Source organism: Limulus polyphemus, unplaced genomic scaffold (assembly GCF_000517525.1).
Source record: "Limulus polyphemus unplaced genomic scaffold, Limulus_polyphemus-2.1.2 Scaffold290, whole genome shotgun sequence".
Lineage (NCBI taxonomy): Eukaryota > Metazoa > Arthropoda > Merostomata > Xiphosura > Limulidae > Limulus > Limulus polyphemus.
In genome coordinates, this window is record NW_013665900.1 from 1 (window position 1) to 13,661 (window position 13,661).

The 13,661-nt window shown below is 31.8% G+C and overlaps 1 protein-coding gene across 1 annotated transcript in view; it reads right to left on the reverse strand.

Moving 5' to 3' along the window:
• Positions 1–1,409: 1,409 nt before the first annotated feature.
• LOC106457079 (ubiquitin carboxyl-terminal hydrolase 36-like) overlaps positions 1,410–13,661 on the reverse strand; it is a gene marked incomplete at its 3' end in the record, with an annotated part of 62,124 nt that continues 49,872 nt past the window's right edge. Inside the window, exons 14-17 of the mRNA XM_013916462.1 lie at positions 10,450–12,411; positions 4,465–4,614; positions 2,021–2,130; positions 1,410–1,514 (exon numbers count right to left, since the gene is read on the reverse strand). Coding sequence (XP_013771916.1) covers positions 1,410–1,514; positions 2,021–2,130; positions 4,465–4,614; positions 10,450–12,411 — 2,327 coding nt within the window. The remainder of the gene's footprint in view (positions 1,515–2,020; positions 2,131–4,464; positions 4,615–10,449; positions 12,412–13,661) is intronic.

Genomic DNA, 13,661 nt, shown 5'->3' on the forward strand with positions numbered 1-13,661 from the left:
CCAACATACTAATGTGAATAAAATGCCAGTTTGGCTAGTAGTCTGATAAAATGTTGTTTAGTCCATAACAAACACTAAATCAATGATAAGGTCTACTTCTCAGTTAGTTTTAAAAGAAAGATAATTTCACCAGGTATATAGAAACACATGGTTGATAATGTTATACTAAAATGATTTTGAATATACAAATCAGCAAATTATGTGATAACTACAGCTAATATAGAGCCATGGTGGAACAGCATGTATAAGAACACATTGTGACAATGTTTGGCATTTCATAGATAGTGTGATGTCACCAAAAAGTGACTGCTTTTAGGAAGGGCAAGTAACAGCCATTGGAAATTACAAAATATTCATATACTTCTATAATAAAGATATGTTCAGATCAAGGATATTAAATTTTCAAGCGGGTTATATTTGTTGTACTTAATGGTATTAAAAATAAAGGAATATGGATCAACTTGGGCATCAGGACAATCTCCAAAAGAGAACTGCAACATGTTGTACTCTAACTGTGGTAAGCAAAGTGTGGCATCTTGTAACAGGTGAGAATTCACAAAGGGCAAAATCATTTGCAAGGTCGTTCATATGCTTCAGGCATCAGTGCACTATATAATTAAGAAGGGTCTCTATCTGGAAACAAGACCAACAAGGTATGGGTTCAGAAAGGTATGACTTCCAGTTATACCTTCTGTTCAACTGTTTCATACCTCAAGCATGTGGAGAGTGAGATAGGTATTAATGTCATTCCATAAGAAGATATACAAATCATGTCTTTGTGATCATACTATTGAAATGGGCACAGGAAAGCCATCATGCTCATACATTAGATGAATTAAGAAAAGCATACAGGGAGAAGTAATACAGTTTGGATATAACAACCTTTTGAATTAAAACTAACTGCAGGATTATTGTCAAGCTGCATGACCAGATGTGGTGACATGGACCACAATGTGGCAAGGCTCCAAAACTGTTCTAATACAACGTTCTTAACCCTCTGTAGTTATGAAAAGCTTATAATTTTCTGAAAACTAAGCCTAATTTAGAAGTTTCAGTTTTAAATGTTTTTCTCCATAACTTTTTAAAATTGATTAAGAATTAATAACCATGTTTTTCTATCTACATCTGGTTAATCTGGGCTTTATCAGAGGTTAAAAGGAGTTTAAAAAAAATTAAAAATAAATTCAAAAACCAGACACATTTTACTTACATATAAAATTTGACTTGAGAAGTTAGCCTTCTTGGATAATTTTAAGACAAAGAAGTTACATAGTTTAAAGAGTGCAATATCAAATACATGCACTGAAGCTAATGTCCCAGTTTCATTTTCCAACAAAAGCAAAAATGGGTAAGAGAAGCTTTGCAAAATATATAAGCATGTTACTATGAAGAGATAAAAGTAAACCTACAGAGGAATAATGATCTTTTCTTTCTCTTTTATGATTGTACAGTTTCTGGAATGGGTTGGAGGAGGAAAATGTAGTCTCATAAGAATGCTTCTTCACCTTCTTCATCTAAAAAACACAAAGAAACAACTTACTACTATATAGCGTTACAGTGAAACTATGTGGTTGACTGCTTCACAATAGATGGAACATTACCATGTTACTTTATTGGCAGTCAAGCAGTCATATAGTATAGAATAATTAATTAAATATAAAGAAAAAAACATTTTTAATGAGAAAAATACTTTTCTAATTCCCAGTTTAAAGCATGGCACTGACTGAAGTACGATGACTTGATTACACTGTAATTTTTTTCAATTAAATGTTTAATAAAGTCTTATTAAATGACACTATTACAATACTTTTAACTAGGAACCAGACCCATGAGTACAATAATTAAAACACTGCTGATAAAATATTGTGGCATACACATTTCATCCTGCCTGATCACAATCAGTGAAATAATTGAAATCTATTTAAGGAATTTGTTTTTATAAAATATTCATTTTACTTTATTTGAATTAGCAATGATGGTTTTATACTCTACTTCTTATTCATCCTTAAAACTAATATACCTTTCCCTTGTCATATTCTTCATCATAAGTGTCTGAATTCTGTTGTTTTTGTCTAGCTTCACTCTGAGAGATTTGATCAAGATGACTTGTATTCCCATCCCATGATTTCACTAAAAGAGAAAAGTCATTAAAACTATAGAAACAATGAAACTGTCACTATGATATAAAAAATAATGTATATTTGAAGCTATTAGAATGGTGTTATAATGAAAACAAAATATGAGTTGAAATTAAAGATAAAAATCTTTGAGATGAATAGATCTGAAACTTTTGCAAACAGCAAATTTCCCAAACGTTTTTAACAAAACATTTTATTAATCAAAGCAAACTGTATCCTGCTAATTTGGCATTTGAAAAAAAAGTGAATGGTGTAGTAATGAAACCTTTGAACAGAGAGTTGAATACATTACATTAAAACAATTTTGGAGAACCCCCATGTCATTACACTCTATGTCACCACATCTGGTTATGCTTTATCTGATGAACAAACATCTTAGCATTAACTCTTTGGTAGAGTTTCCATTGCAAAAGGCTCCATTTAAGGCTGTCATATCCAAAGCACACTCCTCTCTACTGCTTTCCACAGTCCATCTGGTGTACAAGGATGATAGTTTCTCAACAGCTGTTTCAACAGTCAGATCACACAAGTACTGCAGCTGATGACTGACTGGTATTGTCTTCATATGGAATATCAGAAATACTCATTTCATTTTTCAGCTGTTTGAAGTGTGTGATGGTTGAACAAACATGTTATATAGCAACTTGTGTACATTTACTTGTACACATGGATGGCTTTTTCCACTGAACTGTGTTTATGGACTCTCACCAGTTACAAGATGTCACACTTGCTTACCACAGCTGTAGTATGACTTGTTGTAGATCTCTTTCAGAATGATCCCAGTTCCCCAAGTTGATCTTCATTCCTTTGTTTCCCAATGGCATTAAGTACAATGAATATCCCCATCTTCGAAATTCTAAGTTCATGATCTGAATACATCTTTATGATCCAAGGATATGAAGATTTTGCATTGTAAAGGACTGTTATGTAAGCTTCCCAAAAGTGATTGGTCAATTTTAGGTGGCATCACACTACCTATAATAGGCCAAACATTTACCAAATGTAGTATGATACATTCTGTTCCACTATGAATTTATGCCAGTTGTGGTTGTCACAACTTGTATATTCAACATTGTTTAAATATAGTATACTCAACCCTGTAGTCTTTAACAAGTGTCTGTAAAAAATGGGTAAGCAATGCCTTACACTTTACACTAACACAAAACAGAAGACCAATTAGAAATAACGACAAAAGTTGAACTTCTTGGGCAGACTTAGATTCTTTACTTCTGCTCTATGTTAAATGGAGATTACTAAAACAAAACATCCTAATCTTAAGATAAAGGAATAAGTTTTTCAAACCTTTCCCACATAGTTGATTGCCAAATAGGAGAACACCCCCACCCCCCAAAAAAAAACCTTGAATATTTATAAGTAGGTGTGTACCAATTAAAATTTTATTGGTCGATACTGATAGCCAATGGTTACCCAACTATACTGGCCGATACCGTTATTTAGTATTAGTGCAGGTAAAGTACTCTAATTAACTGAACAATTTTAAATTCAATCTATAGGTGATTTTTTGTCATCTTGCATTTATAAAAAAATTAATTACTTGGAGCATTTAGTTCAGAAAATGAATAAAAAAAACAACAGTCATAAAGAAGTTTAAAAAATTTTTCATTAGTTCTTCTGGAAACAGCAATATAAAACTACATACACATACATTAATTTTGGAATTGTAACTCTAACTTTCATTAGTTTATGTATGTAAATATAATTATTAACTTCACCACAAAAATGTCAACATAAAACTTTTCAATAATTTTACAAAATTCTGCCTAAAGACTTTGCCACTTCTGAGAACAAAAGTCAGCTTTTGGCTTTAAAACTCAACACAAATGAGGAGGGGTAAATCCAACATAATGATGTAACCTCAAACTTTGTGCACTGCATCAGCCACAACCATGCTGAGAAGTTTTTTTTATACAAGAGATATTGGACTAGGAGCCTAGTATTATTTAAGACTGTTTCGCTTTGAATATGAAATGAAAAACACACGAGTAATTAAATTTTGGTGAATTTGTAAAAATAGTCTCATTATTGAAGAGTTGCTTTAAATTAATGTCCAAATACTTAGTTTTTAAGAAACTAGCACAAACACATAACTAATTGTTTTAACAACTTTTAATATTACCAAGATCATAATTGGGACACTTGACAACATTAAAACTGATGACCTTCATAGAATGGCACACAGCCATGGTGAAAGTTGTGTAATGATGGACTGTCATATGAAAAAATATGAAATTTGAGCTGTGAGCATCACAACATTCTATATGACAACAAGCAAAAATACTGATGTATAAAGGCAATAAACTCAAACCTTCTCCTCCATAAATTTTGTTTGAACATTTGAGTAGTTCTGTCAAGACGTCTGATTTCTGACTGCCATCCCACCGAACACTAGAAGCACTATGCTTATACTGGTCCTGGCTAACTTGAATATCTTCATCCCAAACTTTACTTGGCACCACTGAAAAAAACATCAATATAAGCAACATGAAAACCAGAAAGACTTTCTTATACATGGCAAAATTAAAATGCATTTGAAAAAATATAAAACAGCTAAAGAGAGACAGTCTTTTGAAGTTTGCACTGACCTAAAAGCAATATTCATTCTAATGAGTGCTGTTCATAATTTTAACATCATATTTAGTTTTAATAGAGTAATGAGCCTAATTGAGAAACTTAACAGAAGCAATTAATAAAAAAACAAAGTTGGTCTAACTGCACAAGTGACTGTGTTTTTTTCTTATAGCAAAGCCACATCAGGCTATCTGCTGTGTCCACTGAGGGGAATCGAACCCCTGATTTTAGCATTGTAAATCCGAAGACTTACTGCAGTCCCACCAGGGGACAAGACTGTATAAACAACTATAATATTTTTTATAAATTATAAGTTCATTTATTTATATACAATCAAATCACAAAAATTTCTATAAATTTGTGTTGATCTACCTAATTTAGTTTTTTTTTGTATTTATTTCTTTTAAAGTTGTAATTATAGTGTATGGACAAATATTTACAGTGAATTATCAGCGATATATCAATTAATTTGTTCTTTCTACCACCCTTTATTACATCTTCATGATTACTAAATACCATATTAATATCCATTCATAGTTGAGTATGACAAAAGCATATAGCTTGTAATAAAAAACAAAAAAAAACATTCTGTTTACAACCGAAAAAGCCTTCAGTAAAATTGTGAAACAAGAATACATGTATATGCCATACATTTCACATAACAGATTAACACAAAGTCCTGTTATTTTGATACTTGTAACCAAATTCTAGAACACCCAAATCTTTAAAGTGAAAAGTATTTAATGTACTCTGAACAACATTTAATTAAAATCATGGTAATATTTTCATTCCTTGAACTTAATGATACATTAGACTTTTACATCAATGGAGATTTCTAGGAGACAATTTATTAAAAAATGATTAACAATTTCATGAGAACTACATTCTCTAAGGTAAAACAAAAAATAGATGAAAAAAATCAATAAACAAACTAAACATACTACTTCATGGTTAATTCCACACTTTTGTATGGCAGAAATTCAGGTCCACTCTCAGAGGAGGGAGAGGGAGCCTTTACAAATTCACAATATAAAACTTAGCATTCTTAGCTCATGCAAAAGAAGCCATCTTTGATTTTTTGTTTCAATTGGAATATTTGATTATCAAAAAAAAAAAAAATTAATTTCACACATTTATTAATTAATTAGAAGTGTAATTGAAAGATGTATATTGTTTGATATGCATTATAAGTTTAAATTTTCCCATGAATTTCTTTTCTAAAATAGGACCTTTCAGATCATTCCTAAGACTTTTCATTTTCAATGTCATCAGAATAACTCTGCCAAATATTAAAGGTTTTAAGAATTCTACAGTCAGTTTCATCTAAATGGTTACTATTCAAATGAACGTTTCACAGAGTGCAATATTGTAGTTTCTGAAGTGACATCCAGTTTTGTTTCAATGGTTACTATTGACGTGAACATTTCACAGAGTGCAATATTGTAGTTTCTGAAGTAATAAAAGTTTTAAGAATTCCTTATTTTGGATTATAATAAAAACAAAGCAGAAGTTAAAAACAAGCACAACATTTAATTGGGTTATCCTAGCATAAACTTTAATAAAATTTCTGACCTTAAAACATAAACCCTAAGACAATAGAATAGCATCAGATGTATATAACTCAAAACACATAATTAACACAAAATATAAGATTACCTAACTATATACCGCGGGAATACATGTATAGAATAACTGACTTCACCTCTATCAAACAACGCTTTTACAAATTCGCCTTGAAATACTTTAAAGTAGCCATGACATGCAATAAACTCACAAGAAAGTTTGAACATCTCTCTTCAACACCCTTAAAATAGCAAAAACACACATAGCCCAGAAATAATTTTATTTTCAAACACATGTCCAAAAGTTAAATCACGACCTCCATAATTGCATGCACTCTACTAAGCAAACAGTTAGTTTCAGCTACCCAGGATGGGCACTAGTCAAGTAGATTATACGGCGCTTGACCGTGAAAATGGGTTTTCTTCTGGTACTCCACCCCCCCACATCTAAAATTGTAAGGCATAGGATAAACTATCCAGCCACCCTGGAAAGGGCAGTTCTATCAAAACCATGATCTGTTAAAAGACTGTTAAAATGCTCAATAAAAAGTACCACTGGCTTGTTTGAAGACATCACTTCTGTAATCTTTTAATCTTTCATTCCATTTGAACTTTATATCAAAATTTCAAGTTTTCTAAACAATTAAGCATTAACCATTCCATGTTAGCAGGACGTGCTTCACTCTGCATCTCCCTGCTCGTGTCGCTGTCATCTATGTCAACACAACATATTCCCTCCAAACTAGATGTCACCACCATGTGCAAAAACAATCACATGTGCATTTCACGTGCTCTGGCTAACTCGACGCATCAATACAAGCAGGTAAACTCTTCTTCCTCTCTCTTCCTTCAACTTTTTCTCAACTTGACAATTTTAAAAAAGGTGCTTGGAGGCAACTCAACTTACAAAGTTCAACCAACCCATTAAATCAGAAATTCTCATCTAGTATATTATCCTGATCGTAAGTAATTGTCAGTATACTAGACACCACTCTTCAAAATACCAGTGGTCTTGTCAATACCCTAACTTTGCATGTGGGGTTGAAAAGAAACCACAGTTTCTGAGTGCCACTGGTTGTTTCCCAAGCCCCTCAGGGGCTTGTGTGAGATATTAAACCAATACAACTGCCACGATATAAACATAACAAGATAAAAAAATTGGGAATTGAAAAACCTGCAAATAGGGATCATAAAAAACATAAGGAATCAAGACTGGAGATACTGTAGACATTATATACTCAAACTACAAACACCTATTTTGGCTCCAAGCTGTTACCCAAAATTACATTTGGAAAAGTCAAAATATGGATTTGTAGTTTGACTATATAATGTCTACAATATCTCCAGTCTTGTTTCATGTTTTTATGATCCCTATTTGCAGGTTTTTAAATTCCAAATTTTTCATATATCTTGTTTGCTGGGTTATTTTATGCTTAACTATGGGCATAGGATTACTTGATATGGTAGCTAACTTTATGTATTGTAATGATAATAAACATAGCTAGTAACTACCTTTAAATAAACCTTTGTGTCTTCTAAAGTAATTATTCTATGAATGTGTGTAATAAAATGTAATATTACATATAGTTTTTTCATTCCTCCATCTATTATTGGCTGGTAATTTCCATTTCATCCTGTACTCAAACCTATTAAAGGAACACCAGATACTTGTAAGAAAGCTAACTTCAAAGGGTAATGGTAACATCATTTACACTACAATTATGTTTTTTTTAGCTAATGTAAGATATATAAGAAACAAATCGACTTTTCAATACCCCTACAACCTTCACAGCACTTAATTTAATATTGTACAAAAGGTTTGGGTGCAATATAATAATAATAAGAATTACAAACGAGCCATTCTGAGTGGATTTTCTTTTCCTCCTAAGTATAACATGCATGCTTTGGGAGCAGGCACATTTTTACACATGTACTACCTTAGCAATCAATAGTAAAGGTTTTGAAGTGTTGTTTGAACTGAATTTATACTTTTTTTAAGGCGCTTTTATCCTGTACATTCTATTTGGGTTTTGTTCAATTCCTTGTGATCCCTGTTTGAACCACCATCATGGTTCATGATATTTCACCTGTGTATGCAATCCTTTGAGACTTTCTCAATCTTCACACACACACACACACATACAATTACTTTTGACATATGTGAGCCTGACTATTAGGGTATCTTGGACTTACTTAACATCAAAACTTAGTAGATCATAATTAACACAAGTTTGAGAATAAATAAGCAAATCACATCATTGGACTTAGTCATATGATCAAGTATTGCAACGGAGAGGAAAATGGTTTTGAGCTTTCTTCTTAAATTTATATCCATAACTCAAGAACCATGAATAGACATAGGTTTGTAAAAAAACAAGTTTTATCTTTTTGTGACATTTTTTAACTTAAGTTAGGGACATACAGGTTACAACTTGAAAATTCTACACTACGTTTTAGTAGTTGAAAGTACACAAAGGGACCAAGAACATGATCATTTTATAATTTTTGGTGAATTCTCAAGGGGTAATTCTCAATCCAGTTCAGCACAGAAATCAAAGTATAGGCCTAATACTAATGTCTTATGTCAAATATAATTAATTATAATCATGCCTCACTAGCTTAGAAAAATATTTATTTAGCACTTAAGAAAAAAACCAAGAATGGAAACTAAAACTGTCTCTCTTGTTGTGTTTCTTTATGTTATATCTGTATTTTTAAATTGTGTATATTTAAGAAGTTTTAAGTTCCTTAAGTTACTAATACAAGTTCAGTAGCATTTCGATGGTTATTCAAAGCCGGCATCTTAACCTACCTTAACTCAAGAACCATAAACAGACCTAGATTTGTAAAAAACAAGTTTGTTCCTTTTGTGACCTGGTCCTAAAAACAAACAAGCTCAAATAAAAATGCAAATATGTCCAATCACTACAGCTTTCATCTCATGTTCCTTTCTTCGTAACACAGGTATCAGGTGAAAAGATGGAAAGGAGTTGAGTTGAGATCAACATGTTCAATACCTACAATTCATTCATATATTTTTGTGAAATTAAAGGAAAACTATAGGAAGAATTGAATACACAAATTAGTCACATAGCTATTTAAATTATCAGACAGGAAGAGGGATAATGTGTTCAGTACTATAGCTAATCTTTCTACAATTTGTTCAAAACTTTAGCAGACATATATAAATATACACAATGAGACACACACACACATACATACATAAAGAGAAAAAGCCAAAGATAGCTGGGAACAGAAATACCAATTTCACAGTATGAAATCTGATCACCAATAAATAGCTTTGAGTTATGATTTCTGTAAAATGTACAAGAATGTAAAAATGTGTGGACATTTATATAATAATGCTATGACTTTTATACTTTGTTTCATATGATCATATAATAAACACATACATTTATCTCCAAGTAGAATGTTCAGAAGTCATTAAATTTAAAAGCAATATTATAACTCAATAATGACAATATTACTTTCAATATGGACAGAAAAGGCTTTGAATATTTTATAAAAAAGAAAAAAGATTGACTTTCTGTATTTGAAATATTAATAATATGAGATATAATGATTCATTTCTGTGTACTACATAGTATTCTATACTAGGAAGTGTTAGTATTATTTATCCACTCTAAATCAATATTAAAGTCAATTTCTAATTTTTATAAAACTTTACACAAACTATTAACAAATAAAGTAAGTGAGTTTAAAACTTAATGAAACAAAAACCGTTTTACTTTTAGGTATTATTTCAACCTAAAATGTTTAAAACTGTTGTCACTTTGAGCAACTAAAAGAATAAGATATTGGTTGAGGTATTAACATAAAATCAATCTGTTTACAAACAGGATGAGTACACTATGGAAACACCAGCAAAAACGTGTTTGACATTTATTTAAAAGACTTTGTATACTTACAAGTACATATATTGTTAAGGAAAAAAAACATTGTTCATTCTAATTAGCCATTGCAGTAGTAACATTTTCTGATTATCAATTTGATTAATTATTTAAAATTAATTATTAAGTAAAACAATAACAGACTAATAAGCAAGAAGTTCTATTCAAATACTAAAGTGAGTAAGGTGTAATCAAATTTTATCAATAATTTTCAATTACATCTGTATCTATTAAGCAATATAAACTTACTGTTCATGTTCAGATCTTCAGCTTGTTTGAATTTTCTTGTTTCTGCTTCTAACGACTCTTTGGTTTTCTCAACCCATTCTTCTTCATAGCTATCACTACTTTCACTGTCAAGAGAGTCTTCTTTAAACTGCTTCACTTTTCCCTCTTTATATTTACTTCCTTGATCTATTTTCTTATGACTACTGTCACTAAAGTCTGCTTTAGACTGTTTCCTTTTATTATCTTTAAGCTTTCTTCTTTTTTCAGGAATTTTAATACTAACACTACTATCACTGTCACTATAATCTTCTTTAAACTGTCTCCTCCTGTCATGTACAATATAATGATGTTTAAGCTGCTTTTCACCTAAAAATCTAGAGGTTACACTCTGCTGCTCTACATCAGACTTCTGCTGCCAATTGTTCAAATCATTGAGATCATACCTGTAGTTGCTAGACTGCTCTAATAGGTTTTGGTTACCATTTAACTTTGTCCTTCTCTCAGTTGGTTCATTCAAAGAAAACTGAGTATCATCTCCTCCTCCTGTTTTTAATACTTTCTCATTTTGAAGGTGGCTGGCTTTGATATATTTCGAGTCACTTCGATCTCTGTCTTTGTGCAGACTACTGGTGTGGTTTTCTTGGAAACTTTGGTTTTTGTGTTTGGAGTTCCTGTGGTAGCTTGAACTGTCAGACTGCTTTCTTTCAATGGCTCGCTCATGCTCTCGTTCCTCTTCAAGTTCGATTCTGTGCTTTGATTTGTGTTTTTTATGCACTGACTGACTGCTTTTTTCACTACATTCAAAAAAGTCAGGTTGGTGAAGTTTCCTACTAGAGTTTGGAAAAAGCTCAAAGACACCTTTGGAATTACATTTTCTCTTAGACTCACTTTTGGAGTCCTCACTTTTGCTTTTGTCCCACTCATTACTTTTCTGTTGGTCTCGAAAGTCCCGATTGGTGGGTGAATGTGTGTTTTGTTCTTTACTTTTTTCACGATCCTTGTTAACAGGGGTTTTCATGTCTTGATTAACATTAGACGAGGACTGTACACAAACATCAGAGATAAGAGCTTGTTTATTACTATTAATGGTAGTGTTAGCATTGGACACCACTGGTTGTGCAGGATGATTTACTGCAGGTTCATAGTATTGATCATTCACCTCCAGATTAAGATCACTCGACTGACAACTAGTTGAAAGTTGAGGATTATTAGGCTTACCCCTTTCTATTAAGGAGTTATGAGGAATCAATTTATCCATTGCTGAGTCTTTTTCATTACAAGTAACAGTCCAACCAGGAAATGCTCGATCTCCCTTCAACTTATTAAACACATCTTGTTGGTCTATTACATTCCAATCAGTTGTGGAAATTACACTGTTATTACTGGAGCCAGAGGCAACTGAGGGTGAATGTAGACTCGTATCTGTCACATGCCATGTAGAGGTAGCTTTCACCTTGCTTGAAGACTCAAGATGAGTATTAGCTGGCTTGAGACCTACATTGTTCCTATTTGAGAGAATCACACTATCATTTGATTCTTTAACTGTAGTGGCATCTTTATGAACAACAGGTGCTTCGTCATGACTAGGAACAGGATCAGAATGAGTACCTTTATTATGTATTTGATGAAGAGAGTTGCTCTGAACACTGACTGGCTTTTTTCCATCATCAACATTTTTCTCATTATCTGAAGATTCAGTTGAGTCTTCAGTATAAGGCACTAAACCAGATATAGGTTTGCTGGTAGATGTTCCTGGTTTCTTGTCTAGAACTGCAGGAAAACGTCGGATACCGAATGATACCTTCTCTCGGTTCTGCTGAAGAGGAACAGGTAATGTCTTCTTGGTGGAAGATACACCATTTGTGATACCATTAATAGAAGAGTTTGATGGAGCTTGTATAACAGAGGGTCCACACAGTTGTTTGACAGTGTTGCGTGACAGTTTAGATGACAAGTCACTAGAAGACTGGGACACAGGCCTTCCTGCATGTAAGATTGTACATTAAGGTAAAAGAAATGAAAACAATGAAAATATTTGTATCATACAATATTTTTGTTCAAACTCAATGCAATATAGAAAATAACCATGTTTCAAGTATAAGCGCTGAGCTCATTGCTACAGCTTGATAGTAAACATACTAATAAACAATCTTTTACAACCTTAGCTCTGCATAATAATCTAAAATGCTGTTTCACCCTACAACATAACACATTGGTATTATTAATTCCTAATATCTAATATATATGAAAGCTTGGTACACCAATATTACTTGTTGTTAAAACTCAAATTTCACAAAGTGACCTAACAAGATGCTACAGCATAAAAATGCACAGACAGTTATTACTAGCTGTTAAGTTCTAAAACTTCACATAATTATTTAAAGGCAAATGTAATATGATTGTATATTTGACTACAGATGTTTTGCCAATATATTTTACACCTGATTAGTTGTTTCTCCTAAATTTTCTACCTATTATACCTCATTCATTTATTAACCAATACAATCTACACCTGTTTGTTTCCCAAACAAACATTATAATGTCATTAACTGATTTGCTTTTACATTCCATTCAAAATTATTTCATTAACATACATTAAGCCAATATGTCACACTCAAACATCAATACAGCTGGTATGAACTTGAAAATAAAACAAGAGGGAATCCTCAATAGTTGAAGCTGTAATTAGATCTCAAATTGGTCAAGAGATGGAGCTATTAGCAAAAAGTTTGTACTTGAAACAAAACCAGCCATTCTATTAGTCAGTATGCCGTGGCTAAATAAATCAAATGTATCACAGAAGCTTGATTTCATTTTTATTCAAAATGTTAAATATCTTTAACTCTTTTGACACGGGCTCGGTCACTGGGACCAAGCTCATAACCATTTTTTGCTTGGTATAGTTTTCATGCTATAAATTTTAATATTTTAAGTGTATCTTTAACAAATTTTGTAGACTAATAGTAAACATTAGAAGCCTTTTGCACACAAAAAATCAGATTTTTTAATGAAGTATTTTTACTTATATTTGTCCATGAAAATATTGATTCTTTTTTTTAACTAGTCTGAGTGATTTTCATTTTAGTGCAAGGTGATTTTCATTTTAAGATTTAAAATACTTTTCTTTGTTTCACAAATTTTGAATTTCATTTGCACAACCTCTGAAACCTTCTAAATATATATATATATATATATATACTTACCCTTTTTACTAATAAACTTTATTATTTACC